Below are 15,651 nucleotides of genomic sequence, written 5' to 3' on the forward strand. Positions count from 1 at the left end.
ACTAGCTTTGTATTTTATATAATATTGTGTAAATAGGGTTCCGTACATATAAGGGGAAAAAATCAACCACTATAGGATCAATTAGTTGTCAGACTGTCTGTGCCAAAACAAAATGCCTTTTTTCATAAGTAGAATTGAATATGCAACACTCTGAAGTTCTAAAAACGGAAAAAAAAACTTCTAATTAAGCACGATCAAAAGACACCAAGAGCATATTTTGACGTATGAAAGGAAACCTAAAAGGTGGGATATACCTTTTAGGTTCCAATTCCCTTTCATGCACCAAAGACTAGAAGTTGACCTTCCTCGCAAACGGCACCCAATCTCTGATGAAACCCTTAGTGCTCCCACCACAGCAACCAGAAGAATCAAATAAGTAATAAATATAATGATACATTTCCTTTAAAAGTAAACAAAACTCGGTGCACGATTTTTTAGTAATGTGTTTTTTTCTATCCTATAATTTTCTATTCGTTATTGTTGCCACAGTTATTTGCGTTTGAATTTTTGATGAAACCGTACCAGCTTTCATACCAGACTTCATAAATTTCATGTACAATACAATTACATTGTAACCTCGCTTATGAGTATTATAATTAAAAAATTTATTATTTGGGCTATCTTATAGTTTAGTTTTGCTAACTGATAATAGTTTACTATATTGTTACAATATCGAAATAGTAGTTTGTAAAACTTTGGCATAATGAGGGGTTATTAAAACATGTGTATGTTTAAACAGTGTTTTTTAATCGAAGCTAATTACGATATAGAGTAGTTAAAAAGAGCAAGTCTCATTTTGTTTCCATCAGTCGTCCCTTACCCTTCTGCCGCAGTTGTTTTTGTCCTTCCGGGGTGAAGAAGAAGCGAGCGCAGCTATCTCTGAGATGAGATATCCCAGGTGCGATCCTAGCCTAATCATGACTCTACTACTGAACCAAAGTTCTCTTCCAAAAGGGATAGTTTGCCCATATTCACCACGCTAGGCAGATCAAGCACGCAGCCATGCACGCGATACAGTGGACGCTGCAGCCCGTTCTCGGTAATTTAAAAATCGTTTGTTACAGAACAATTAACGCAAGAAACAACTGAAGAATACAGTGCATGTTTATCAGAACCATGCTATAACTTCGGCACATGTATAGACTTACCCGGCTCTACCTACACTTGCGTGTGCTCCGATCTATATACGGGTGTTAACTGTGAATCTCTTATCAAAGACGGCTCGTCAATTACTTACATCGAAACTCCATCGTTTGACGGTACCTCGTATATTCGCCTAAAACCACTGAAGGCTTACCATAAGTTGAACATCGATATCGAATTTAAGGCATTCTCCGAAAATGGGGTTATATTGTACAATCAGCAGAAACCCGACGGTACGGGTGATTTCGTTTCGCTCGCCCTGGTAAATGGATATTTGGAGTTCAGGTGAGGCATTTTTATTTTTGTTCGTATTTCTCGTATTATATTATAATTTGGGGTCCAATTCCAATTCAACTTTGATGCGAGATAGTAGAATAATAAATAGTACATTATTATGATCTGCTCGGTGAAATAAAATTTACAATATTTTACTGAATATTGCAAATTATTTGATAACGAATTCCGACAATTACTAAAATAAATACATATTTACTTCTAAAGAAAATGTTAAGCAGTAGAAGCATAAAAAACATTTAGTTTTTCATAAAAATTTCAACCTCTCATATTTAAATTTTAAATTCGAAAATGGGTCTCTCTTTCAATTATTTGTTACCTATGTTCAACTGAAACACTACAGTGATCTTGATAAAGTTTGGCCAATTACAATGTTAAACAAAACATATACGAAAGCTTTCTGCCTGTAGTTTTTAAATTAAAAATTGAAACCGAGAAAAACCAAGAAAATCTAAAACTTTTTGTCTTTGCTCGACAGTATGTAAATTATTAAATATTTTTCATGAATACTCTACTTGTAACTACTTTGTACTCTATGTAATGTAACATCGGCACCAGCGCGCAAACTACAACTCTATCGCGCAGTCACTGACCCGACGCGACATTGTCGTATCACATGTAGTTAGTTTCACAGTGCAATATCACTTTAACGAAATAAGATGATTTGTTAAAGTTTTTGTATGAAATAAATTAATACTGAATTTTGAAAAGTCAAAGAGCTCTGGTATTATTTATTTAAACCTGTATAGTTTGCAACACGGAGATGGACATAGGATACTTTCAGCCAAGAAAAGCACCAAGTTAGCATTCTCGAGGGATAAAGTAAAAAAAAATTTGTTACCATGGCTTCACAGCTAAACGAATCTTGGCGTATAACATATAGATATAGCTTTTATCCTGCCAAAAAAAAAGGATACTCTTTAACGAAGAAAACCTTTCGGTTATCGCGCGTTAAAAATACAGCAAACCACTCGTGTTTTTGCTGTATTTTTAGAATCTATGATATTTTTACTCTCAGGTACAATCTCGGCAATGGTGTAATAATATTAACGTCCCTCGAAAAGATTACGCTAAATGAATACCATAAGGTATCTGCAAAAAGATATCACCGGGATGGCATTCTATCAGTGGACGATATGGAGGATGTAGCTGGACAATCGAGCGGCAATTTAAAGGCTTTGGATCTTTCTGAAGATGCGTATATTGGCAGTGTGCCTGCAAATTATTCAAGGTAATACATTTACTGATGCCCATTACACAAACAATTAATTTATTTGAAATATTATGTCAAACAAAACTTGAACAAGTTAGACACAAAATTGTCGTGTCACCAAAAGTTGGTAAAGCTTCTGGTGACTCCAACTTGCAATACAAAGAGTTAAAAGCCAGCGTCTTGAGAACCTGTTAACACATGTTTGGAATATACTATATTTAGTTAATCGTGGACGTTACGGACAACTCTGATATAAAAATTATGTATATCGAAACATTTCAGCAGTGTATGAATCGAATCATACGATATTTGAGTCACACTAAATTAACAAACAATGTTATAAATGAAGTTAGTCATTTGTTAAATTTAATAATAGCTCTGGTGATTTTATGAAATGTATCAATTTAAACACATCGCTATCGAAAATTATACATATTTGAATTAAATTTAAACACATTGTTGGGGGTTAAATCCACGTGCTGGACCAAAACTTGTTAGAAATTGTTCTTTCTTGTAAAAAAAAATATTACTAGGGCGGACTTAGTAACTTATATTGTTCACCGTAGTGCCTCGGAAAACCGACTAATCGTCTGGGTCATTATGTTCACGGCACTATCATGTGTTTATAATCATTAAAGATCAACCGGCATTGTAGCAGAATTGATGGTTTCAGCTCTCAATCCCTTTCTTCTTTGATAAATAAGGGTTGTTCCTATCTAAGGGAAATTAATAGATTGACGTTTGAATGACATGACGATCATGATAAAATTAATATGATTATTTCTATTCATACAGGGTATTCGATAATATAGGAACGAGAAGTGGTTTTATTGGCTGTATAAGGTATCTGAGGATAATACGCCATCAAGTGACAAAGAAATTGGGTCGGCCGGACTCATTAGTGGTGTCTATAGAGAACGTTCGAGAGTGTCAATCTAATCCGTGTATGAGTATGCCGTGTAGAAACGGGGCCACGTGTAGGTCTGTCGAAGGTTCGGCGACTGAATATACATGTAGCTGTCCTATCGGATTTCAAGGAGCCAATTGCGACGAAAGATTAGATCCGTGCGAATCTAATCCCTGCGGGCACGATGAGGGACTATTGTGCGATATTAGGCCGGATGGTGGACACATTTGTCGCTGTTTGTTCGGCGGTGATATTGATTCCAACGGAAATGCCTGCAACAATGGTAAATACTTCAGATTTTTTATCTTTATTGTAACTAAGTAATCATTTGAATTCTTCAGATGGCATTTTATAAATAAACTAATTTGATTCTGTATTGAGATGGTAAGAGATATTTGGGTTTTCGGTACAGCTACAGTTTTCTAGAAATGCGGTGCTACCGCGTAGTGGTCGTAAGCGTTGAGTGAAATGTGTATGGAATACAACAGACAGTGTCGTGCATAGATGGTATGCACAGGGTATGCAGATGATATAAAATGAAGAAAACCTCCACTACGAGTTATAAAAAACTTAAGGATAGGCATTGTAAGAGTTGTAAAAAGCCTACCCTTAAGTATTTTTTTTATTTTATATCATGTGCATACCCTGTGTATACTCTCTATGCACGCCACTGACAACGGACATAGTGTCAAATATCCGTGCCGCAAAGTTTTACGTTTCTCCAATGGTGGTAAGTTACTTGGACACCTTTGATAGAACGCAATCTTTAAATGATTTCGAAGTCAAAGTCAAATATTTTATTTAAATATGCTTATCGATGGCACTTTTGATGCGTACGTTACATAAAAAAGGTCTACATGGTAGTGAATTAATGGGTGATAACTAAATTTGTAAACTAAAAGTTAATGCTACGAGGATTCCAAACGCGCCACGCGCCGTTTATTCACCTCATTTCCATTACCTTCTGATAGTTGTTATTTTTACGCACACTAATAACGCTTAATAAAAGTTCAAGGTCTATTTTCCTCGTATTTATATAAATTATACGAGTATATGAAACTTTTGACGTACCCTCGCCGGCAGCGGCTTTCACATCACTGATATCACCGTCATATTAGAATCGCTATTCCTCACTGACCTAAATGTCAGTGTTATACCTAGAAAACCTAGAAAATCATAGCTTCAGTAAAGATTGTACCAGTGTCACTACCTATCTTACAGAATTAAACGAGTTGCTATAAATAAGAGTTAAATCTTATTTATTTTAGTTTTCGTAGTAAGTAGATACCAGTTTATTTTCAGATGTAAATGTGATACAAGAAAGTTGGTCGCCGCAGTTCAATGGGACGAGTTACATCGAATTACAGCCACTCGAAGGACTAGGGAAGGCGTTTCGCATTGAAATTTGGTTTTTAACGAACCGTTTTTCCGGAATGCTCCTTTACACCGGCCAGTCCAATAAAGCCAAGGGGGATTTTATAGCGATTAACTTAGTTAATGGATACCTACAGTTTAGGTACAATTTGGGGAGCGGAATCGCCAATATCACGTAAGTAAGGCTTACGGGTCGAAGAATTAATTTAACGAATTAAGTGAACTCAGCTAAGCCCCACGGGCAATAATTTATTCTTAACGCAAATAGAATTTCACCCAGTTTACAGTTTAGGAGGAGTTGGGATGAAAATTAATAGTTTAACAGCGTAATGAGTAACGGCCCTAATAATAATTACGCCAAGGGAGCAGTTTCCACGCCTTTGCTAAGTAGACCGAGATACATGTATACACTCAAGCTATTAGTCATATACAAGTAAACAACTCTATGATACGTTTCCCCTCTGTGCTCATTAGACTGCTATTATAAAACATAACATAGTCTGTATGTAAACGTCGAAGGCACAATTAATTAGACTTGATAATAGCGGGTAGTAATTGAATTAAAGAAAATGAGTTTTAATTTCCAAAGCACGTTTATTACATCTGCCATTGAATATTCCTATTTATAAATATGTGTCACATATAGCGAACTATGAAGATGGTGCTATTATTAAAATGTTTTCAACATGTAGGTTAAGTAACATTTTCAGGGCAGTTAAAATACTGCTCAGACACAGTCATCATGATCAGTGAAACTTCAATTCAAGCCGAAATATAATTCGCGCCCATTTTGTAAGTCGCTTCAAAGAATATTTAAAATTTGTAAATGTTTCTGATATTTGGCATAGATCTCCTGTACCAATAACAAAAGGCCGTTGGCATAGAGCACGAGCTACTCGAATTGGTCGTCATGGCAGCCTTCAACTAGACCATCATGCTACACAACGAGGGAATTCTGCACCGCCCCTTACACATCTGGAATTAACCTTACCACTCTTCATCGGATCTTTACCGTAAGTATGGGAAATTTATAGCAGAATATTCTGTCCGACATATCTGTAACCTCCCTACTTGACAATTCTATAGCTAAACAATATATTTCTTGAAATTAACTTGCTAAGACAATAACATAAAGGGTTTAAAAGTGTAAAAGCCTTTGACCTATAATGGACTTATAAAAGACTGGTGATCATCATAACACTTCTAAAATAACTTCTAAACTAAAATGAAAATATTCGCTAAAATGTTATCGGAAATATCGGGAAGCCATCAATCTTTATCAAACTCGAGCGTAGACATATATATGACTTGTCGTTGAAGTAAGAAATATTTTCAGTGCTTACGTCCGCCCCCACAAAATGTCCGGGGTGACCAGCAGTTTCATAGGCGCGGTGCAACAGGTATTCGTGAACGGCAATCCACTGACTCTATACGGTGGAGAGACGGCCAAGTGTTCCATTGTAGCCGACGAAGATCAACTGCCTTGCGCTACGAGCGGTGTTTCTAAATACATTGGACCGCCTTGCGGGGATGGTAAGTGCAGGAAGTATGAGTACTGTTCTCCTGGACAATTGCTTTCGTGATATTGTTACAGAATAATATAATCCTATCCAAAGTTTCATTTCGAAAGCAATAATTGTCTACATTAATTTATAACCAAGAACTGATTGTGAAAGGTTGATCATGGATAAATTTTTCGTCGTACAATCAATGTGTTAAATGTCTGTCTTGATAATAAATATGTTAATATTAGGGAAATTAAATTTATAGTTCGTTGTATACGAAGCATCATATCAAATATCAGCGGCGGGGTACGGCGGTGGTATCATTTCAATCGATTGTGGTCGTTTTATGCAGCAGAAGAAATATTTGAATGGTCATTCAATTTGATGAGCTGCTTCCAAATTTCTTTTGTACTGTTTATACAATTGGTACTGTGTGAAATTATATTAAAATAGAAAAAGTATGAATAAGTATTCGAAAGTATATGATAACATCAGTTGCATAACAAAGATAAAGTATGCAACTCATATGCGCTCTCGCTTGGTTTGCGAACGAAATAAGCATCTTAGAACCCCAAGCCATAATAAAATTATGTTTCATATGTACAGTGAGTAAATCTTACAGTGTTTAAGCTGTCAAATGATTTATTTTCTTACGGATTAGCCCTTACTTCTTTAACCTGTTTAGGTACATTATTTAGGTACATAGAAAATTAATTTAATGGTAAAGCATCGAACCGCGAGGCACCGTAAGGATCAGCATCCGTACGTGGTCTATATACCGCGGACGCGTACGAAGTGCTTCGCATCTTCTTTTCGGGTCCGCAGCGCTAGGATCTGGAATGCTCTTCCAACTTCCATTTTCCCCAGTTCCTACAATATGAGTACCTTCAAATCAAGAGTGAATAGGCATCTTCTAGGCAAGCGCGCTCCACCTTAGGCTGCATCATCGCTTACCATCAGGAGTGATTGCAGTCAAGCGCTCGTCGATAAACATAAAAAAGCACGTTTGCTTCAATTTCCTTATCGCAATATATCGGTTGGCCAAGTTTTCATAAGCTTTTTGTATAAACGAATCTCTCCCCTCCATTTTTAATAAGTGGTCTTATAATATAAACATAAACAATCTTTTAATTAATTTATAGTGTAAAAAACTATGCTTTAAAAATATAAAAAAACAAGCGCGACGAAAATAATAAAAACGAACAATTTAAAATTACATTTTCTTTATGAAAGTCTGTTTTTGTTATTTCTTAAAAAGTAAATAGAAACTTTACACTAAAATGTTACAAAAACAAACAATGTTTTTGTAATGTAATAAAAATACTTTACTTGGAAATTTGAACTAATTGATATATCAAAAGGTATTACTTCATTAGGTCTCACCCCTTGCAAAAATAATGGTTCGTGCATACCTTTGCTGAACGAATACAAATGTATATGCCCGGACGGCTACCAAGGAAGGAACTGCGAGGTGCAATTAAAAGTAGAGATGTTAAACGACGGCGCGCCTATTAAGTTCGACGGAAATAATTACTACTCGTACAGAAGCCGGGGTGGCCGTAGGTAAGTGGGACTAAATTATGTTAAATTCATATTGTAATAGAATGTTTTAACTAAAATTGCTTTTTATGTATCTCTTATTAAAATGCTAATTAACAATTAAAAATGTTAACCAAAAAGATAGCTTTTGAAGCTGTGAATTCAATCGATTTTGTGTAATCTGATTACCTCTAGACTCAGCAACGTTTCACAAGTCCTGATTTGGTTATATTACCGACTTGGTTTGAATACTGAGCTCTGGGAATAATACTATTTATCAAATATAACAATGCGTAAAAAAAAATTTTTTGGGTTTGGTTGTTTGTGCTTCAAATGTGCCCCTTATATCTTGTGGTGGGACCCGCTTCAGCGGATGCACTTTGACACCTCAGGATCTTTTGTTCTCGAAATGTGCCCTAAATCTGCGCTGGTTCTGTCATGTTTGATGCACTTAAGCTCGTATAAGATTTGAACGCTCGCAATTGTGAAGTCATTTTGGAGCATCGAAAAAACAAAACGTTACAACAAAATGAACCTAATACCACTCGAGTGTCACTAATTGTGATCCTGTCTTTTATTTGGCCACTTGCTGTAGAAGTCAAGCTGAATTTGAACTTTAAAACTAGGTAAGATCGTACCATTTTACTCCAAGGTTTCAGAGAATCGCTAGTCCAAATCGACCTTCTTTTAAGAATGTACAAATCTTATAGTAAGCCTATTGATTTATGGAGTATGACATCTTGCTGTTGAACACACAAACATAAAATATACGTGTCTAAATATCTGAGTTTTTTTTAGCGAAAAATGCTGACGATCTACGGCATCCGATTTTCCTCCGAAAAATACAGATTTCTCTTACATTTTTGTAGCGAATAATAGCTTTTGATAATTAAATGCAAAAACAGCTATTGCTTTAAGTAATTATCCTTACTTTGTAAACAAAATTTCTTTTCTTTGACTTCAAAAAAATATTTTAAATGAATTTAATTAACTAATTTTATGTTTTTCTAGCTTACAAACTAACACTGATGTTGGTGAAGGACATTATGATGTAAGATAGCATTTAAAGGCCATCAGTAAAGCCTTTAGATATAAGTTTTAATAAAACTACCGTCGTGTTAAGATAGATTAGGTAAACATATTAACAAAATCTGTTAGTTGCATGTTTATTGTGTTTCAAAAAAAAATTTTTGTCTTCTCTTGTACCTATATTTGTTTTTGCCTCTCTCAAATGCTTTTTAGGTTACGATAGTAACCTGTTAAAGTTATGGTTTTTAGGGACAATACAGCATGTCGCTTTAGTGATAAGACCGCCTTTGCACGTTCTATTTTCTATTCTAAGTTTCTCTGTATATGTGTCTTTTTTGTATAAAATGTGTGTGTTCAATAAAGATTTCAAACAATTAAACAAACATGTCCTCATCAGCCACTCATTTCTGGATCCACTATTTTTACATATTATGTTATCATTTTCCATGCAATCTATCATCTCCTTTTTGATTTGTTTCTTTATTCTTCTGTTCTTCCGTCAAACAATAAATAACATTATTTCATTAACGTCAATGCCTTATTTTCATTTTATAAACTGTCTATTCCATTTAAGCCAGTTTCTCACCATCTTCTTTGTAACTGTCAATGGTTCACCTGAACTATTATTCTTAATATTCCCTTTGTTTGAAAAAAGTATTACCGAAGGACTCAATTTATTTGATCAACTGAAATTGTAATATCATTAATATAAATTGAGAAGTTAGGAAATAACAGTTTGACACTCGTTGACGTCATTGAAAGGACGTTACGAGTTGCGCATAAACCATCGGTTCAAACAAGTCACGTACGAGCACTTTGGCGTGATCTGATAAATTCAACTCAATTTACAAAGGCTAATGAAGTTTCACTACTTGGAATATGCTTTAAATGTATAGTTTGATTGGGGGAGCTCGAACTCCGTACCTAAGTAACATCAATATAATAGTTGTTACTTCTCCCCCACTTTAATACATAAAGGAAAACAACACTGGTATACACAATACTTGTTATCTCTATGACTCTAAGCACGCTTTCCTCTCGCCACCTGCACTGTAGTGTTCTCAGTTAATGGATTATATTTGATAGCACGGGTTGTTTTTTTCTATACTAGTTTTCAATCACATCATATAATCTTTGATTACACGTTTGTTATGGAAATACTATTGGTACTAGTGGTTTAATATTATTGGTCATAAAGCCAAGTTTAGTCTTGTCATCTGTTAACTTGATACTAGGTACGAAAGTAGAACTAAGTACAAAATTTAAAAGAAACATTAAAAAATTAATAGGTTTTAGAAAGCCTTAAATCTCTTATAGAAATTTGTAATGAAATCGACTACAGAAATCAGTGTCTTTATCAATAAAATCTATAGCGCACTCCTCGATAATCTGCAGTCTTGGAATAAGACACGAAGGTACTATAAAGTCTGTTTGCACTATTGATGGGAGGAATCAATTATTTTATCTATATAGTCACTTTATTGAGTTGCACGTAGTCGCAATACATCCATTAGTCTTTTAGTTAAGTGGTGCGTATATTATTAACGAAGCGGCAGGAATGTGACGCGCTGCCAAAATCCATTCGGATTTTGCATGCATTTTATATGACGCGGTTTGTTGCTCTGTTCCACTCGGAAGTTTTATAATCGGGTATTTTTCACGAACGGGATGTGCAAAACTCACTGCAATCTGGGACTCTAAAAGTTCCATAGCATTGCAATATGGGAGCCTAAAAATTCCGTAAATAACGCTGGGATTGTTCTTTTATACAATTCTGAATTTCTATTAGGCACATTGTCTTTTATTTCCTGCGTCCATTTTTAAATAGCATCCATTTCATAACTCTACTTTGATATTCTTACCTACACTACCGTGCGGAATCGCAGCGGGCGCCATATAAAAGTTGAACTGATGTTATCCATTTACATAATAGCATAAATTCAAACTGCTGCTTGCTGTTAGACGTGGTTGTATTGCATGCCATAATTTATATACATAAAGCTAATTATTTGCATACAGATGTTTTCGTTGTAGTTCTCGAGAATAGGTTTAGTAATAAAACACAATACATTTTTTATCGCGGCATAAAAAACATATCTGTGACAAGAAGTGTATTTGGTTTTTGATTTCAGTATCGTGCATTATGTTTTAAGAAATGACTCGCATAAAGTATTTATAGTTTTCGATGACGCTAAAAAAAACATTTACTTTCCTCCTACGCTATGTTATAAACTAGCGGCAGTTCAAGTTACATTTTATTCATTACTACTGACTTCTAGAGCAGGGATGGTAAACCATAATCGTATTCGTGCCAATAATTACTCATTATATTATTTATGAAATTTAAAATAGTAAAATACAAATACAAAAAAATTCGTGGCACGAATTTTTTTAATCTTAGTAATTTTGTTACCCCAATAAATTTTGCTATCGCACGTGTACATCTATTTTGGTTGATGTTGGTATATGACGGGTTGAAAATTCCAGCACCCATTTACAACTTACAAACCGGTTACTATGGTTTGGTGGCAAGTCAAAGACAAATTAAAGGTTTTTTTTTATTAAAATGACAAATTTATCACCCCTGTTCCAGAACAACTTCCATAGTTACCGTTTCCAACTTGTTATTGCGAATTACTTTAGCATTTTGCCTCCTTCTAGGAATCGAGGCCCTCGTGGTATAAGATATGAAATAAAGTTCCGGACTCATAACGATTCTGGCCTATTGATGTGGAGACGGAAGATCGGTATACGGCCCCGAGACTTTATCGGACTTGGCCTGAGTGGTGGGAAACTACAGCTTATATACACAGATACTGATGCAAAGGAAGTGAACTTAGCTAAAAATGAGGACTGGTTTCAATGTGTTGAATCTAAAGACAGAGTGGACGACGGACTTTGGCATACGGCTACTGTGAGGAGACGTAAAAGGCTTGCAATGCTCCAAGTTGATGACTTATCCCCAGTGAGAGGTTACTCGCAGTCATTGCTTGTACCCTCGAAAGCGAATCCCAAATTATGGATCGGTAAGTTTGCATTTACTTTATAAGGTTTCTTATCCATATTTAAGTATGATGTCATGTCTATTCTAACACGATTTCACCCTTTTCTTCGAAAAATCAGGTCCTAATTTATTAAGTGTTGAATGATTGTGTTGTCTGTAATATTAAAAATAGTTTAAAATATTATCAGTCAATGATACAACAGATAAACAAGTTATTTATTATATTTTGATAATCCAAATTTTGTTAAGACATGTAAGGAGTTCCTGTACAAATTCATTTTTCTAGAGTCAGCTTCAGCGTCAGCTTAATAACTATATTTTATTTTGGTAAATAACCTAAAGACTTATCCTTATAAAGATTAGGTCTTTTACAAATCCATAGCTTAGAACAAAACATAAAATTAAACTTTGAAAATGGTGCGCTATTTTTTAATAACAGCAAAGTTCTTTGCATCAAACATCAAAGTAGAATACCACTGTTATTATACAACTTAAGCAAGCTAAAATATTGTACCTATTTCATTTACAACAAAGGAACAAGTAGATACCAAAATATTCCTATCGTAGTCTTCCTTAAGCTGGCGCAAAAATCCCATTTCGGCTGGAATTTTTCTGCTCTACCCTCTATTCTGTTTTATGAAGTGAATTAATTTGACGTTCCAACGATAGGCGGATCACCGTCGTTGCCATTGGGATTACCAGCGGCCCTTTATACGGGGTTTCGAGGCTGTATAGCGAGCGTGAAATCAAGCGGCAGGCACATAGACGTTACTGCACCGATACGTCCAATGACTACGATACGATATTGCGATTAAAGCTTAAAAACACAGGGTGGAAGTAGGGCGATGATGTTCTGTGGCAATACTAGACAAAATACTTCAGAGAACCACGGCCTAGGGGCGATACTGTGTACGCTTCATACTGTAGGCACGTTTCATACAAAATGTAAGTATTAAAAAAATCGCACAGCTCCCACCCTGGCTTTAGTTTTTCAAGTGCTAAAGTACAAGACGCAAATGTAATGAAACTTCTTTCGGACCATACGTAAAGGGATATTCCTTGTTAGTAATTTTTAATAATGTTACAAACAATTTAAAGCGTTGCCCACATCTTTGCACTTTATCTTCATTTTTGGATTCCTTACCGAAGGGGCTAACAGGACCCTATTCCTTATCCTAAGCTGTCCAATCGTCTAGTCGTCAACGGGCTGTATGTCATGAGCCGTAATGGGTCAAATTTTGTATGGTATTTTGCTGTTCGGGCTCTATTAAGCTATTTTCTTGACCTAGGATTTGTGGAACGCCGTGATGAAGATGAACTCGCAAAGGTGTGGGAACGATTATTTGTGTATCCCATTACGCATGCTACGACCTTGGATTAAAAATGGTTTCGTGTATGTAAACGGAGAACGAATATCAATCCATATCTTCAGAGGATTATTAAAAGTGAAATATGAAAGTATTATTTTTTGTGTATAAATAGTCTAAGAGTACCTGTTTGGCGTTGTTTCCCCTGTATCTGTATTACAGCGATAGGGTTTATTTTTTTGTAAAACTGACAATCGTCAATACATTACTGGCAATAAGGTTCATCATACTGCTAATGATAATTGAAAATTATAAAAATACAATATATTTAGTTTATATAATATCCAGACCTATTTGAAAAGCTTTAGAGATTAATATGTTTTATCTTAACTTGTATCTATTGATAAGGAGATAAAATGGTTGCGTGTTCTGCTTTAACTAAACATAATTTCCAATTTATACGGAAATGGGTATTTATTAGTATTGTAAATATGAATAACGCAAATGGAATATGATTGAAATTTCTATTTCACTACAATTACCAACTCTATTTAAAGGACATGGCCGAAATTTGCCCCAGGCTGCCCAAACATATGAGCATATTTAAAAATGCAATTATAATACACAATGAAATTTAAACAGCTATTTATGTTTCATATCAGTCGCTGAAAAAAAACTGAAAAGAGATGAATTACAAGCAATATCTTTTGTTCTAAGTAACTTGACCTTTGTTGAATATACTTTAGACATGATGTATTTATTTATTTAGGAAGCCAACGTTATATACAATGCCTTAAAATTATTATAAACATAATAGTATGTAGTCATTTTTATTTTATATTTATGCTGATAAAACCTATTACTTTAATGTTGCCAGTCAATAATAAATAGACCCACCTACTGATGGTTCTAAGGTTTAATCAGTAAGTTAATAGAGTAAGGCTATCAACATGGCAAAAAGTGAACAAAATAATGAATCTGTGGCTGCATAGTTACATGTAACTTAGTGATCCTATAAAAAGGAAGATCTATAACTATTTAACAACACAAATTTCATCTGTGGGCATTCTGGAACAGATTGATGGTCGGTCTGTACAAACTTTAGTTATAGGAATAACTTCAGACAATCTCACTATGAACATCTTTTTTCAAAGTACGAAATTTATATTGTTTTGATTTAAACAGAACACGAAACCGCTTCCATGAGAACTTTCCTAAATATTTCCTCAAAACAGTTTGTAAGTTAATTAATCTTTGGAAGATGTTCTTTTGTTTCCATAATATTTTACGGTTCAAGATATAATTTGTTTGATAGCTTGTTGATTCAAATTAAAATTTGTATTTATTATAACAATCATAAAATTGTTTACTTTATAGGTTATGTAAACTGAAAAAGTGTTTCGTATTTGAAATTTCGAACATATTCACGACAAACCTGCCGCTGCAACATAGATTCAGTCGCCCTAAAAAACACACCTACCGATACGTATCCTGCTCATGCTCGTTTTATTACCTTTGTAGTAATCAATACTGCCATGAAACTGTGCGTTTAATAGTGGGACTTGAGCTATTTCTCGTGCTCTTTCATCTTACGTCGCGCGTATACATACGATCAATGCATTTATACATCAGACAGTAGTTACTTTAATCTTTCGCTATCTCGATTAATAAATATAGGTTTGGGCGCTCAATCTACACCTACTTACATTCCGATATATTTAAGGAAGATGCAAGATAGTTCTGAACGCACACGACTATGGGTATAGCCAAAAGTTAAAGTTAAAACTTTCTTTATTTAAATTGGTAAATTCACAGGCATTTCTGAAACGTTCAACGTAGCTGATCCCGCAGTTTTATGCAGCATACACTTATGTCATCAACGTAGACTTGACTAAGAACTTTAATGTGGATACACTTGGCGAATGTCTATCATTGACAAGTTTGCATGAAAATCACAGGTTATCAAAAATACATACATTTCCTATGTAAAATCAACTTTAATCGCACAGGTTTATAAGCTGTCTGTTTACTCCATTATAGGTAATCACGTATTCATATCTATAACCAAAAGATAATGTTGCCATAATAATTTATGTTTATAGTTTAAGATATTGTAGGGTATTTAAAAAAAAACTTACATCGGTGCTCGGTTTACACATCAGAGGTTTAATATTATGAATAAAATTTCTTAAATACAAAAAAACTGAAAGAGAATGTATTGTTATTGAATGCAAATATTGTATTAATATTATAATATTGGTTTTTGAAATGAGAACAGTCTCTTTATCAACCAGGGACATCTGGAAATTCTAGATGAAAATAAATATTGAATGTTA

The 15,651-nt window shown here is 34.6% G+C and overlaps 1 protein-coding gene across 1 annotated transcript in view; it reads left to right on the forward strand.

Annotated features, from left to right (window-relative positions):
* LOC120634669 (agrin-like) overlaps positions 1-12,910 on the forward strand; it is a 90,012-nt gene extending 77,102 nt beyond the window's left edge. Inside the window, exons 19-27 of the mRNA XM_039905424.1 lie at positions 1,065-1,428; positions 2,456-2,668; positions 3,446-3,840; positions 4,860-5,106; positions 5,780-5,944; positions 6,268-6,464; positions 7,813-7,999; positions 11,666-12,030; positions 12,678-12,910. Of these exons, the coding sequence (XP_039761358.1) occupies positions 1,065-1,428; positions 2,456-2,668; positions 3,446-3,840; positions 4,860-5,106; positions 5,780-5,944; positions 6,268-6,464; positions 7,813-7,999; positions 11,666-12,030; positions 12,678-12,823 (2,279 nt within the window). The 3' untranslated portion in view covers positions 12,824-12,910. The remainder of the gene's footprint in view (positions 1-1,064; positions 1,429-2,455; positions 2,669-3,445; positions 3,841-4,859; positions 5,107-5,779; positions 5,945-6,267; positions 6,465-7,812; positions 8,000-11,665; positions 12,031-12,677) is intronic.
* Positions 12,911-15,651: the final 2,741 nt, after the last annotated feature.

Source organism: Pararge aegeria, chromosome 2 (genome assembly GCF_905163445.1).
Source record: "Pararge aegeria chromosome 2, ilParAegt1.1, whole genome shotgun sequence".
NCBI classification, from domain to species: domain Eukaryota; kingdom Metazoa; phylum Arthropoda; class Insecta; order Lepidoptera; family Nymphalidae; genus Pararge; species Pararge aegeria.